Source organism: Anolis carolinensis, chromosome 1 (assembly GCF_035594765.1).
Source record: "Anolis carolinensis isolate JA03-04 chromosome 1, rAnoCar3.1.pri, whole genome shotgun sequence".
In the NCBI taxonomy this organism is placed as follows: domain Eukaryota; kingdom Metazoa; phylum Chordata; class Lepidosauria; order Squamata; family Dactyloidae; genus Anolis; species Anolis carolinensis.
The window spans coordinates 355,282,892-355,298,026 of NC_085841.1; the positions used below are offsets into that span (position 1 = coordinate 355,282,892).

The 15,135-nt window shown below is 41.2% G+C and overlaps 1 protein-coding gene across 2 annotated transcripts in view; it reads left to right on the forward strand.

Moving 5' to 3' along the window:
- Positions 1–1,624: 1,624 nt before the first annotated feature.
- esr2 (estrogen receptor 2) overlaps positions 1,625–15,135 on the forward strand; it is a 46,864-nt gene continuing 33,353 nt past the window's right edge. The window contains exons 1-2 of one of the 2 annotated variants that reach the window (XM_016991200.2): positions 1,625–2,208; positions 12,649–13,151. In XM_016991200.2, coding sequence (XP_016846689.2) covers positions 12,709–13,151 — 443 coding nt within the window. In that variant the 5' untranslated portion in view covers positions 1,625–2,208; positions 12,649–12,708. The remainder of the gene's footprint in view (positions 2,209–12,648; positions 13,152–15,135) is intronic. The other variant, XM_062968574.1, reaches the window with a different exon arrangement.

A 15,135-nucleotide genomic window follows, 5' to 3' on the forward strand; every position in this document is an offset into this window, starting at 1 on the left:
AGGAAAGGGCCTGAGGCTGTTAGGAAACACCTGGAGTACTGAAGTTTGCCTGGTCTAGACACTAGATTCCTATGCAGGTTAGAAAAGCATTGACTTTTTAGCCGCTGCTTCACACTGTTGACTTGTGTTCAGCTTATGGTCCACTGTGACTCCGAGATCCCTTTCAAATGGATTGCCTGAAGTAACCTGTCCTATATAAGTGCATTCATTTTTATTGCCTATACATTTTTCTCCCTGCTGATATTTATTTTGTTAAATGTGTTGCCAAAGTCTTTCATGGCCGGAATAATTGGATTGTTGTGAGTTTTCCGGTCTGTCTGGCCATTTTCCAGAAACATTCCTTCCTGACATTTCGCAAAGATCTATGGCAGGCATCCTCAGAGGTTGTGAGGTCTGTTGGAAACTAGGCAAACGGAGTTTATATATCTGTGGAAGGTCCAGGGTGGGAGGAAGAACTCTTGTCTGTTTGAGGTAAGTGTGAATGTAGCAATTGGCCAGCTTGATTAGTATTGAATAGCCTGACAGCTTCAAAGCCTGGCTGTTTCCTACCTGGGGGATCCTTTGTTGGGAGCTGTTAACTGGCCCTGATTGTTTCTTGTTTGGAATTCCCCTGTTTTCTGAGTGTTTTTCTTTATTTACTGTCCTGATTTTAGAGTTTTAAACAAATACTGGAAGCCAGATTTTGTTAACTTTCATAGTTTCTTCCTTTCTGTTGAAATTGTCCACATGCTTGTGGATTTCAATGGCTTCGCTGTGTAGTCTGACATGGAGGTTGCTAGAGTGCTTCAGCATTTATGTGTTCTTAAATAATATGCGTTGTCCAGGTTGCTTCCTCAAGTGTTCTGCTATGGCTGACTTCTCCAGTTGAATCAGTCTGCAGTGCCTTTCATGTTCCTTGATTTGTGTCTGGGCAATGCTGCATTTGGTGGTCCCTCTGTAGACTGGTTCACAGCAAAGGATTCCCCCAAGCAGTAAACAGCCAGACCTTGAAGTTGAAGGGTTGAGTGAATTTTTTGTTGGGAGGTGTTAGCTGGCCCTGATTGTTTCCTGTCTGGAATTCCCTTGTTTTCAGAGTGGTGTTGTTTGTGATATTTTATGTGCTTCTACTGTCTGTGGCCCTCAGAAAACAGAGGATTTGCCAGACTTTGATGATGGGAATACTTTGTTGGGAGGTGTTAGCTGGCCCTGATTGTTTCCTGTGTGGAATTCCCTTGTTTTCAGAGTGGTGTTGTTTGCGATATTTTATGTGCTTCTACTGTCTGTGGCCCTCAGAAAACAGAGGATTTGCCAGAGTTTGGTGATGGGAATACTTTGTTGGGAGGTGTTAGCTGGCCCTGATTGTTTCCTGTCTGCCCAATTTTTTGTTGGGATTTGTTAGCTGGCCCTGATTGTTTCCTGTCTCCCAATTTTTTGTTGGGAGGTGTTAGCTGGCCCTGATTGTTTCCTGTGTGGAATTCCCTTGTTTTCAGAGTGGTGTTGTTTGCGATATTTTATGTGCTTCTACTGTCTGTGGCCCTCAGAAAACAGAGGATTTGCCAGAGTTTGGTGATGGGAATACTTTGTTGGGAGGTGTTAGCTGGCACTCTTTATATAGATTGTTTCCTAATGTTCACATCAACATCCTTCTAGAGCTAGACAGTTTTCTCCCTGCTGATGTTTACTGTGTTAGTTTTGTTGTAGGCTCTATTCTTTGGCTAGTAAAATAAGACTACGTCAAAGGGATCGCCATCAGTTGACAGGCGACTTGAAAGTCCCCAGTAAGCAGGGAAGAAGTGGCCAAGGTGAGGCTCAGGTGCTCCCAGGCAAGGAGGATGCCCAGGTTGGCAACCTTTCCCTCCTCCCTGCTTGTGGCCACCAAGGCAGAGTCTCTCTCCTCTTGGGCATCGGGGCTGGCACTGCCAGGGAGTGAGTCACGCCAGCCTCCCCAATTTATTACGGCAAAGAGGAGGAGGAGGAAGAGGAGGAGGAACTTAAAGCAAACTCCTGCCTTCGCTGGGAGGGATGGCGAAAAAACACGCGCGTGGGTTGCGGACGCGCGTGTGATGGTCGCGGATCCTTCCGAGGCTGTGGGGCTTTGGGAAGAGACGGGGAGGCATCAGCCACGATCTGGCCCTTGGGGGGAAACAGCCAGGAAAAGGCGAAAGAGGAGAAGCTGAGGAGGAATCCTGATGCGCCTCCACTGCGCACTCCCAAGCTCTCCGGTAGTAGGTAAGTCCTTGCTTCGGATTCCTGTTGGGTTCCTCTGTGATTATTACACCAACGACTTGGAAAAGATCCCTTTAAAATCATTAGGAATTGAGATTCGTTTTGGAATAACGTAGTGCATGGATTGATTTTTTTCCCCCAAAAAGCGCAAAGTAACCTTTCCTCTGTTTTGGAACTCTGCTTTTCCAGAAAGGAATCCTGGAAAAGGCGCAGAAGTTTGTTTCTTGCTTTGCGTTGAGCATTTCTGGGTGGCAGGGGGTTGGACTAGGTGGCCCTTGTGGTCCTTTCCAACTCGACCATTCTTTGGACTCCAGGGTGTGAGTGCGATTTATTTTCCCCTTGAAGAGAAGGTTGCATGAAGATAGCAGATGCGTTTGAAAACGCTGGCCAAAATGATGGAGAAACTGGAGAGATTGGGCAGCTAGTAAAACTGGGTTCGAGGAGCCCCGGTGTCGAAGTGTGTTAAAGCGCTGAGCTGCTGAACTTGCAGACCGAATGGTCGCAGGTTCAAATCCCGGGAGCGGAGTGAGCGCCCGCTGTTAGCTCCAGCGTCTGCCAACCTAGCAGTTCGAAAACATGCCAATGTGAGTAGATCAATAGGTACCGCTCGGGCGGGAAGGTAACGGCGCGCCATGCAGTCATGCCGGCCACATGACCTTGGAGGTGTCTACGGACAACGCCGGCTCTTTGGTTTAGAAATGGAGATGATGAGCACCAACCCCCAGAGTCAGGCATGACTGGACTTAACGTCAGGGGAAACCTTTACCTTTACTAAAACTGGGTTCATCCTAAGCTCTGAGCAACTGAGCCTATCAATGTCTTGTGGTGGTGTTTTGTCCTCCTGTGTTATTGGCAGCCCCATGAAGGAAAGACCCCAAAATATGTACAGTAGAGTCTCACTTATCCAACATAAACGGGCGAATATGTTGGATAATAAGGAGAGATTAAGGAAAAGCCTATTAAACATCAAATTAGGTTATGATTTTACAAATTAAGCACCCAAACATCATGTTATACAACAAATTTGACAGAAAAAGTATGCAGTAATGCTATGTAGTAATTACTGTATTTACAAATTTAGCATCAAAATATCACGATGTATTGAAAACATTGACTACATAAATGCGTTGGATAATCTAGAACGTTGGATAAGCAAATATTGGATAAGTGAGACTCTACTGTACTTAGAATAAACCCCCTTGCATTCTGTGGGACTTACTTCTGGGAAAGAATCTTTAGGATTTCAGCATGAGCCACAGATATTTCTTGGTGTCTACAGTCCACTCTTTTTAGGAATGCCACAAAAAAGATTAGTATAATTGGCCTGCTGTGAGTTTTCCAGGCTGTTTGGCCATGGGCCAGAAGCATTCTCTCCTGACGTTTTGCCCACGTCTATGGCAGGCATACTCAGGGGTTGCGAGGTCTGTTGGAAACTAGGCAATATCTGTGGAATAATGTCCAGGGTGGGAGAAAGAACTCTTGTCTGTTTTGAGGCAAGTGTGAATGTTGCCACTAATGATCTTGATTAGCATTGAAAAGCCTTGCAGCTTCAAAGCCTGGCTGATACCTGCCTGGGAGAATCCTTTCATGAAACCATGTAAATGAACAAAATCTGGCTACTAGTATTAAGGAACTCTTAATTTAGGACATAAAGTAAATAAAGAACAACATTCTGAAAATGGGAATTCCAGACATGAAACAATCAGGACCAGCTAACACCTCCCAACAAAGGATTCCCCCAAGCAGGAAGCATCCAGGCTTTGAAACTGCAAGACTTTTCAATATTAATTAAGGTGATTCACTGCAACATTTACATTTGCCTCCAACAGACAAGAGTTTTTTCTCCCACCCTGGAACTTCCACAGATATATAAACCTCACTTGCTTAGTTTCCAATAATCCTCACAACCTCTGTGGATGCTTGCCATGGATGTGGGCAAAACATCAGGAGAGAATGCTTCTGGAACATGGCCATACAGCCCAAAAAACTCACAGCAACCCAGTGATTTTGGTTATGAAAGCCTTCGACAACCCATTAGTATAATTGCTTGCTTAATTATTAATTTTATCAATTGCCCTTACATCTATTTATGTCTTTTCAATTTCTGATGCTGCTATATGGAAGTGACATCCTGTAGTAACCGATAGTAAGAGAGTGCTGTGCATGATCCATCCAGTGTTATGCACTTTGTGTAGTAATCCTATAGACACTTAACTGGCAATAAACTTTGTTGATCCCAATGGGTTTTATTTGAAGGGACACACACATGATTGCACTAATTTCCAGTGATTTTAATGGGAGATTTAAGCATTTGTTTCATTCTCATCCAATGAGAGCAGGATTCAAAGCCATAGCCATATTAGTCTGGATTATAAGTATGCAAAGGGATCTTCGGGCACCTTTGAGACTGAGAAAAAGCAGTTGGTAGCAGAACCTTTTGCAGACTTGAGTCTACTGCATCCAGTGCAGAATCATGCACAGCTACAAGATCCCTTTGCATTTTATTCAAAAGAGTAAACTCCAAGTGAATCATGCTCATAGGACTGGATCTAGAATTTGCCTTCTGTTCGTTGAATTGTTTTGCTCACAAAAAGCGGTTTCCACTGATTTTGGGGATGCTTGCTTCCTCTGTGTATCACAATCCACCATTGATGATTGTATACATGTTTTTAGGGTCTAAAGGGGAGGAGGGTCCTTTTTTGCCAACCCAATTGCATGTACCTATATCTATATCCAAGAGCCAGCATGGTATGATCAATTGAACATTGGACGGTGACTCTAGAAACCAGGGTTCAATTCCCTGCTTAAGAACGGAAACTTTGAATGACTTTAAGCGAGTCATACATCCAGAAAAATCCCTGGCTGTACATTCACTTTAGGGTCATCACAAGTTGGAAACATCTTGAAGGCAACAACAACAAACATCGGGATCTAAACTCCACTGTATAATTTCTAATGAGAGAGTGGCACACTGGAATATCCTTTCCTTGACACTCTCATATCTGAATTTCAATGTGTTTTGCTTGGCCAGACCAATTGAAAAACTCTTTGCCCATGATAAGAATTCTCATTTTGATTACAATTCACAAAGCAATGGATTGGAACTAATGAAAAAGAGGTTCCACCTAAACATGAGGAAGAACCTCCTGATGATAAGAGCTGTTTAACAGTGGAGTATGTTGCCTTGGAGAGTAGTAGAATTCCTTTCTTTGAAGGCTTTCAAAAAGAGAATGGATGGCCATCTGTCTGGAGAGCTTTGCTTGTGTTTCCCTGCATGAACAGAATGAAGATGAACTAGATGTCCTGTGCAGTCTCTTTGAACTCTGTAATTCTGTGATTCTATATTTCTGGCTTGGAAGCATTAATCGTATACACTTCACAAAATAATATTTTGACGTTATCTCTCAGATTTATTAATCACTATGTGTTGTCGATGGGCAAATCTACCATTTTCACTTTCTCCCATTTTTTAAATCTTAGGCTTTTGATGTCTTGATGGCTTGTTCGTGAAGAAATGTGTAGATTTTGTCAAATAGTGATTTTTTAAAAAAAGAAAAGGAAGTCCTTCAAAAACCTCTAAAACAAAACAACTATTTTTTTTTCTCTGTGAAGGGGAACATGATGTACTTCCCTGACATGCAGCTGTTAAGGACGAGGAGACTATCATGGGAAAAAATACAACCCTAAACCATCCCCAGAAACTCGGTAGACTACACAGGGATTCAAACCCAATCTCTACAAAGATAAGCGTCCAAAGCTTTCTGCCGATCAGATGGTCGGTTTGGCTTTCTTCACCAGTCAACGTTTAAAATCTTTAAAATAGGGCAATTAGAGAATTTTGAAAACTTCTAATGAAACAAATCGTAATAAACTCATTCCTATAGTTTACTACGGTGGTGACAGTCTCATATTGAGAACATTTAGTTTCTTCCACACAGCCATATAACCCAGATATCAAGGCAGACAATCCAGAATATCTGCTTTGAACTGGATTATCAGAGTCCACACTGCCATATAATTCTATTTTATGAATACAGTAGAGTTTCACTTATCCACCATAAATGGGCTGGCAAAACATTGGATAAGCAAAAATGTTGGATAATAAGGAGGGATTAAGAAAAAAGCCTAAACATAAAATTACATTATGATTTTACAAATTAAGCACCAAAACATCATTGACAGAAAAAGCAGTTCAATACACAGTAATATTATATAGTAATCATTGTATTTACAAATTTAGCACCAAAACATTGCAACATTTACTACAAAAACATTGACTACTAAAAGGCAGACTGCGTTGGATAATACAGAACACTGGATAAGTGAAGCTTGGATAAATGAGACTCTACTGTAGATACAAGGAGTTCCCCAAGTAAGGTTTGTCTTTTAGTGCAAAATATACTCAGTATTTATTATTTACCAGTTTGCCCTCTAATAAAAATATTCATTCTGGAGTTTTTCTTCAGTCTAAAGCAGGCATGGGCAAACTTTGGCCCTCCAGGTGTTTTGGACTACAACTCCCACAATTCCTAACAGCCGGTAGGCTGTTAGGAATTGTGGGAGTTGAAGTCCAAAACACCTGGAGGGCCCAAGTTTGCCCATGCCTGATCTACACTAATTGCAATCAAATGTTTGCCTTTTCAATTATCCCATTGACTCATTGAATCATAAAAGGTAGAAATAGAAATGACAAATGACAAATAGCTGAGTAGCATTTCAAAAAGTTTGGAGAAGTCTGAAAAACAGTCTCCTTGGAATATACCGCACAGGATCAAACGCTATTTGGCAAGATATCATGAGAAAACAAATGCATTTCCTCAGCCTAAAATCAGCTTGTTAGTTTTCCTGATTTAAGGAAACAAAATAAAAACTGGTCAAGTACAAGAAAACAACACATTATAAGGTTTGCGTTATACACGTTGAAATGCCAAAATGTGCCCTCTAATTTATTTGTTTGTCTAAGACACTACTAAACTGCCCTTGGAGGCAATATCTCCAAGGCAGTTCGAATAGAAATATCTTGGTTTAAATCCAATTGCTAGTCAAGTAACCCCACAAAATCAATGGGATTTACATAAGTGATAATGTAACACTTCAGCAATCAGCGAATGATCTAATGGCCATCCTCAGTTGGATTTATCGATTGGATTTAGTCCATTAAACACATCATTTATGTAGAATGGGTTAAAGGACATTAAAACCTTTAATCTGAATTTTATTTCAGAGTTTTAGCTTTGCTATTTTTTTTTTCATGTCAGGAGCGACTTGAGAAACTGCAAGTCATTTCTGGTGTGAGAGAATTGGCTGTCTGCAAGGATGTTGCCCAGGGGATACCCGGATGTTTTGATGTTTTTACCATCCATGTGGGAGGCTTCTCTCTCTCTCTCAAAAAAAGCTTTGCTATTTGCTTATAGGATCAGATTGCTCTCTCTGAGTTATCTTTTAAATTAGGTTATCGAGCAATATATGTATGATTTTGAAACCTCATCTAATAATTTTACATCAACAAATCCAAACCCTAAAGAAAAATATAGTTGGTGATACTAAAACCTGTCAATTTTTATCAAATGAAATTGCCAGAGATTTTACTCACTTGCTTTTTTAACAAAGCAACAAAAAATACTGTCCAAAGAAACACATTCATACACACAATTTAAAACTAACTTGAATTCTAAGTCATGTTTATTCAGCAGGCATTCTTACCATATATCAAGGGAATCACTGACCACATAGGGAAGCTGATGAAGAAACATAACCTACAAACTATCTACAGACCCACTAAGAAAATCCAAAAAAATCTACGTTCAGCGAAGGACAAAAGAGATCCTCGCACCTCTCCAGGAGTCTACCATATACCACGCAGCTGTGGACAAGTCTACAGAGGGACCACCAAACACAGCATTGTCCAGACATGAAAGGCGCTGCAGACTAATTCAACCAAAGAAGTCAGCCAAGCGGAGCACTTGAGGAACCAACCTGGACACAACATATTATTGGAGAATGCAGAAATGCTGGACCACTCTAACAAACACCATGTCAGACTACACAGAGAAGCCACTGAAATCCATAAGCATGAGGATAATTTCAGCAGAAAGGAGGAAACCATGAAAATGAACCAATCTGGCTACCAGTATTTAAAAAATACTCTAAAATCAGGACAGTAAATAAAGAACACAACTCAGAAAATGGAGGAATTCCAGACATGAATCAATCAGGGCCAGCTAACACCTCCTAACAAAGGATTCCCCCAGGCAGGAAGAAGCCAGGCCATGAAGCTGGATTAGCCATTAATGCTAATCAAGGTGATTAATTACAACATTAACATTGGTCTCCAACAGACAAGAGTTCTTTCTCCCATCCTGGACATTCCACAGATAATATATAAACCTCACTTGCTTAGTTTCCAACACACCTAACAACCTTTGAGGATGCCTGCCATAGATGTGATTCTGTTGTGATATCATCTTTGCTATCTAATTTTTTCTTTCCTAGATGCCTTTGTTTAGTGAATGCTATGTTAAAGATAAATGACGTAGCTCCTTGACATTAAAAAGGAAAAAAAACCCTACTGCCTCTCAGATTTTTAGAAGCTGAATATAGAAAATACACAATATAAGTATTTCCATTATATTTTGCTTTTGAGTCATCTTCCTGGCTGCTGGGACCTTACTAGGATTGACTGAACAAACAACTTCATTCATTATGTCTGTCTCTTTAAATGTCCTTGATTTGCCTATGTATCTGACTAACTTTACTTTTATATTTAACTTATATATAAACAATTGTCGAGGGAAAATATACCAGTCCAGAAGACATAGTTAAAAAGACCAAAAAATAGATCCCAGAACAAATCATTCCTGAAGTAAGGATCACTAAAGTGAGGCTGTCATACTTTGGACATATCAGAGCAGAAAAAATGTAAAAATGTAGTGAAGTGAAAAGTTGTAACAAAAGACACCAGATCTGAGACACCAGATTGGATCAAGGCCATGTTCTCTTTGCTAGACCATCACCTCGCTGTCTGTATCATCACTGCCACATCAGAAGGCCATAGAGCATCATCTGAGCTCCTGGCCAGTGCAGGTGCCTCATGAGGATATCAGCAGGGGAACTTGGGTGACCAGGACAAAGGAGGGAACCTGGCTCTCTTTTTTCTAGTCATATGGGCATGTCATGCCCCGACAGAGGCATTTTTCTGTTTTCTTCATTGAGCCTCAGTTGTTCCTTTAGTTAAAATGGGTTTAATATGTTGTCGAAGGCCTTCGTGGCCAGAATCACAGGTTTGTTTTGTGTTTTCCAGGCTGCATGGCCATGTTCCAGAAGTATTCTTTCCTGACGTTTCGCCCACATCTTTGGCACGCATCCTTAGAAATTGTGAGGTACCTCACAGCTTCTGAGGATGCCTGCCATAGATGTGGGCGAAACATCAGGAGAGAATACTTCTGGAACATGGCCATACAGCCCGGAAAACACAAAACAACTCCTAATGGGTTTAGTTCCTTTTTGTATATTTTTCTGTGGGATGTAACCTTTATTAGACTCTGTCCCTTTAAGAAACTCCCCAGAGGTGATGATTGCAGTCCTCCTCAGCAACCCTTTTGCAGTTGGGCAGTCTAAAGGGGCCAAGGAGCCAAGAGGCTGCGACATCTTCTACGTCTAAGGTTTAGGAAACTAAGTCAAAAGTTAAAGAAACTCAGTCAAAGTTTAAGAAGCAAAGGTTGAATAAATTAAGTTTGAGACTTGGAGAAGCAAGCTTGAAGTATTAAGGGACCAAGTCTGCAGTTTAAAGAAGAAAAGAGACTTAACGGGAGGTTGTCGGCGTGGGGGTGTCAGTGTGCATGCTGATGGGTGTTTTCAAACTCCATTGATCATCTTCTCCAGCACCCTGATGAATTGGTTGCAATCGGCTGCCACACCAATTCCTCTTCAATGTCAGATTCAAAGACAACTGTAGGCTGAAGTCCAAACATTTATTTCAATATCTATAATACATATTTACAAAGCATAGCAAAAGCCATCGCTCTGAGCTGGCATTCTTCTATAGCCTCTTGCCTCGGCAAGCACCAGCTCAACACACTGAGATAAGAAAGCACATTCCTCAGTCCGAAGGAAGTTCCGACCTCCAAATGCCGGAAATCATGCCTGATATAGCAGACTGTCAGTCAAAATTAGCCTGCTGTTAACTGTTTCATTACTGAAACACACACTCTTGCAAAACAGCAGAAAACACTTGATTTACATTTCATACACATACATCCATAATCCAACAGAGGTGATAAATAATAATAATAATAATAATAATAATAATAATAATAATAATAATAATAATAATAGTAATATAATAAAGGGGACTCAGAGTGGCTTATAACAAAGTTAAAGCCAGACAAAGGACACAGAAAAGAGGCTAGAAAAAAAGGATCTCTTTGGAAGAAATCATGAGAAACCCAGTTAAGTTCCAAGCTTCCATCTGTTCCTTCAAGTAATTGTTAGTCAGACCCTGGGAGGAGTTAGAGTACTGATCTTCAATACAAGTAAATTATTATTTTTGTTTACTGTTACACCTTTTGTTGTGAATTTCCAGCTCTGTCTTTGCTGAGAATAGGGCACCTTAGCTCGGGGAACAGAACAGGGCACCTCTCCTGATTGCAGCACAGAGCATCCACAATGGCCAGAAGTTCACAATCTGTGGCCAACTGGGATTGGCAACACTGGCAAAGGGGATTTAAGCAGTGCCCCATGTTGACAGTGGGCCAATCTAGATGGGAACCAATCCTGCAGTTTACATTGACCCCAAGCTATGGGGTTCTGACTTCTACTAATGTGATGCTCAGACAGATTGACCCAGTTTAACCCACAATATTTATGGGAAGCAGAGAAACATTGTGGTGACAGCCAGGAACTAAGTCGGGGTGATACTGGGTTATAATGCCTGTGTAGATGAGTCCTGAAATATTTTTAAAATATGTGAAATAGTAGAACGGTGGAATTTTTATTGGGATTATCCCAGCCAAACTGGGAAATTGGAGGCCATGTTGTATTTGTGTGTTATGGACAGGTCCTTACACTCTGCCAATGTGTAGGATCGTGATTAAAATGATCTGCCAGTGTTTGAGTACTATGATGTTTGAACTGGGTGAATGAGTGGGACACTTCGTTTTTCTACTTTATTCAGCAGTGTCTTGGAGATGGTTACGATCCTTGACATACAGCCTCCTAGGCTTTGAAATTCTATGATTTGGCAAATCCTGATAACTGTGTTATATCTATTACAAATTTATTTAACTCTGTTCAAATAAAGAGATGTCCCTTGTCCTGGATGTGAACTTTCTAGCCACTCTTTCTTGCAGTTTTTATTGGGCTTACAATAATCACTGTGTGAATGTTTGTTCAACAGCAAAGTAATTCCTCTGATGATAAGGGTCAATGTTATTATGAAAGCAGTGTGGACGTCTTGGCTGGGTCAAAGAGAACAAAGTCTAAATTTAGCCAAGTGTGTTTGCTGGTTCAGCTTAATGTGTAGTGTTGGTGTCTTGCCTAAAAGTTCAAGAAAAATAGGGAACAACTAGGGATATCTATATGTTAGGAACCAATTCTGATATTACATCCTCCTTCCTTCAATAAAGACTTTGAAAATTAGGCAGATAGAAAGCAAACAGAGACAAAATCCTGGATGCATTTTGGAAGACGTTTGGAAGTTCAACATGTTATTATTTATATAGGCAAGTCTGACATGTGGTCATTTCATTTCACTTCTTGTTAGTTTTGAATAACAGTTTGCTGAGACATGCTCTGTCCTTGTTTCTGGCACTGCTGACAATTTTTTTGTTCCAGAAGTAGTGCCCAAGAATGTATTTTCTTCATTCAGTGAGTTATAGCTGTATTTCTATTTTAGAGCGAATTGATAGTGCTCCATGACCTGAATGGATATAGATAATCCATTTGTGCCACCATTCAGGTTGTGTTGTCCTGAGGGCCCAGATCAAATAACAGCGATTATAATCCACTGGCTTGTTGAAATAAATAATGAATCCTTGAACCAGATCTGCGTGTTTTGTACTATGCCATGATTAAGGACACCCAGATTTAGCTGCAAGAGGCAAATGCCTCACGTTTCGCATTGTTATTGCTGTTGTGTGCCTTCAAGTCACTTCTGACCAATGAGGATCCTAAGGTAACCTTGTTAAGGGATTTTCTGGGGCGAAGAGCGCATGACTTGCCAAAAGTCACCCAGTGGGTTTCCATAATTGAGCAGGAAATTGAACCCTGGTCTCAAGAGTCAGCATCCAATGTTTAAAGTACTCTGCTGCATTGGTTTTCATTGCACCATCTCTCAACGTAAACCATCATGAATGCTACAAAATATAAAGCCAACCCAAAGTGTAAAATGCAAAGCCAGGATGGAGGGGGAAATAATTTCACACCACTAATGTTTATGTTTTGCAGATTAAGCATTTTGGGATGACTGTTTGAAGAAGAGACATAGGTATCTTTCTCACTCCAGCAATGTCCCTCTGTGCCTCGTCTCACAAGGAATGTTCTCACTTGCTACCGTCGCTTCAAGGTCACGGATGTAGCAAAACGGAAGTAAAGAGCTCCTTGTCCGAGCTTGGCTCTCCTGCCATCCCTTTCAGCTGCAGCCCTTCTGCCCTCACCGTCGAGCACAGTCCGATTTACATCCCTTCCTCTTACATGGAGAACAGGCATGACTATTCCGCCATGGCCTTCTACACCCCGGCTGCCATGATGAACTACAACATCCCTGGCAACTTCAGCGATTCAGAGAGCACGGCCCTGAGGCAGACAGCAAGCCCAAGCATGTTGTGGTCAGGCCCTGGCCACATCTCTCCTTTGACCTTACATTGCCAGTCCTCAGTTTTATATGCTGAGCAACCCAAAAGCCCATGGTGTGAGGCAAGACCCATGGATCATGTCTTGCCTATGCACAGGTAATTTATTTATTTATTTATTTACAGTATTTATATTCCGCCCTTCTCACCCCAAAGGGGACTCAGGGTGGATTACAATGAACACATATATGGCAAACATTCAATGCCAACAGACAAACAACATATATAGACAGACACAGAGGCATTTAACTTTTTTTTTCCAGCTTCACGATTCCGGCCACAGGGGGAGCTGTTGCTTCACTGTCCACTAGTGGCTGTACTTCCTCATTCCTTTCCTCGTGTTTTGCTGGCAGTTTTATGATGTTGTAAATTAGTTAAATTAGCTTCCCGCATAAAGCGTACCTAAATTTCCCTACTTGACAGATGCAACTGTCTTTCGGGGCTGCATAGGTCAACAGCAAGCCGGGCTATTTAGTGGTCGGGGGCTTAACCCGACCCGGGCTTTGAACTCATGACCTCTCGGTCAGTAGTGATTTATTGCAGCTGGTTACTAGCCAGCTGCGCCACAGCCCGGCCCTCCACAGCCCGGCTATAAAAGGTAAGGTTTTTTGATCAACAATTGGTCTCTGTTTTTACCTAGCTCGTTCCCAACCTGTCATGCTATCTTTTCCAACCTGGTGCCCTCCTGGTCTGTTGAGCTAGAGCAGTGGTTTGGGGGCTACATTAGCCCACCCTTGAGACCTTGGAAGACCACATCTCTCTGTTGCACTCCTGCCAAAATTACACTTTTTTGCCCACTAAATGATCTCCAGTGGATGAGTGGGGCACAATTACTGCATCTCACCCTCCGTCTCCTTAAAGTCTAGGATTTTGGAGTGTTAGTAGACCACAAGCTGAACATGAGTCAACAGTGCGATGCCGTAGCTTAGAAAAGCCAATGTGATTGTAGGCTGCATCAATACAAATATAGTGTCTAGATTGAAGGAAGTCATAGTACTACTCTTGTTCAGCTTTGGTCAGACTTCACCTGGAATACTTTGTCCAGTTCTGGCCATCACAAAACCCACATTGATCAATTGTCTCATTCAATACATTTATTCAAGTAAAGAGAAATTAAGAAACAAGTATCCTGTTTTTAAAATAAAATTATCCAATAACTAATCTCAGGATCTTAGGAGTGATTCACTGAAACATTTTTGAAGCAGTGTTTCCAAACCCTGGTCTTCCAGGTGTTATTGTTTGTTTGTTTATTTATTTATTTATTTATGGATTTTGTTTTGGATTTCTGCTCAAAGAATCCCTGATGACTAGTCAAGGCAGCTGATATTCCTGGGAGCTGAAGTCCAAAACACCTTTACGAATCACTGTTTAAAAGGAAATCCCCTTTCCTGGCTCAATACCCATGGTGGGATTGGGTTGCCTCTACATTATTTGTAATTTTTTTTACATATAACGCATTTGAGAAAAGTTTAGAGTGTTTGTAAAATTTACTTTTGGACTAATTCCGAGAAGCCTGAAACCAGCATAGACTTGCTGATTGGCAGATTCAGTATCTAGAGTCTGGGAAAGCAACATTTCCAACTTCTAAACAGATCTTTGTGATCTATCAGAGTGGCTTTGGGCCAATTGCTTTTAGTCTAATGTCCCTTACAGGGTTGTTGTGAATAGAGGTGCTGGAGGTGAGATGTTATTGACACAAGTCAAGCCCTCCTTGGTTTTGCTATGAGCTACCATTTTCTAAAAATCTCGGTAAATCAGAGAATACAGATAATTTGTCTGAACTCTTCTTCTCTCCTTCTTCTGAAGGAAAAGTGCAAAAGGTCCTCTCATATTCTTCCAAATGATCCGCCAGCACACTTTCTCCTTCGCACTGGCGCTTCTCCGTCTGTTTCATTTCTTGTGGTGGTGTCTTAATCCTGTGTTCATGACATTAATTTATTGCCATGGAAACAATGATTGTGGTATTGAAAATTCATGAATTATAACTTAAATGAAAGTTCAAAAGATGTGAAGAGTATGAACTGTAAAGGAGCCAATCCCTCCTTTTCCTTGATTAAACGAACATAGGCTTATATTTTATCCC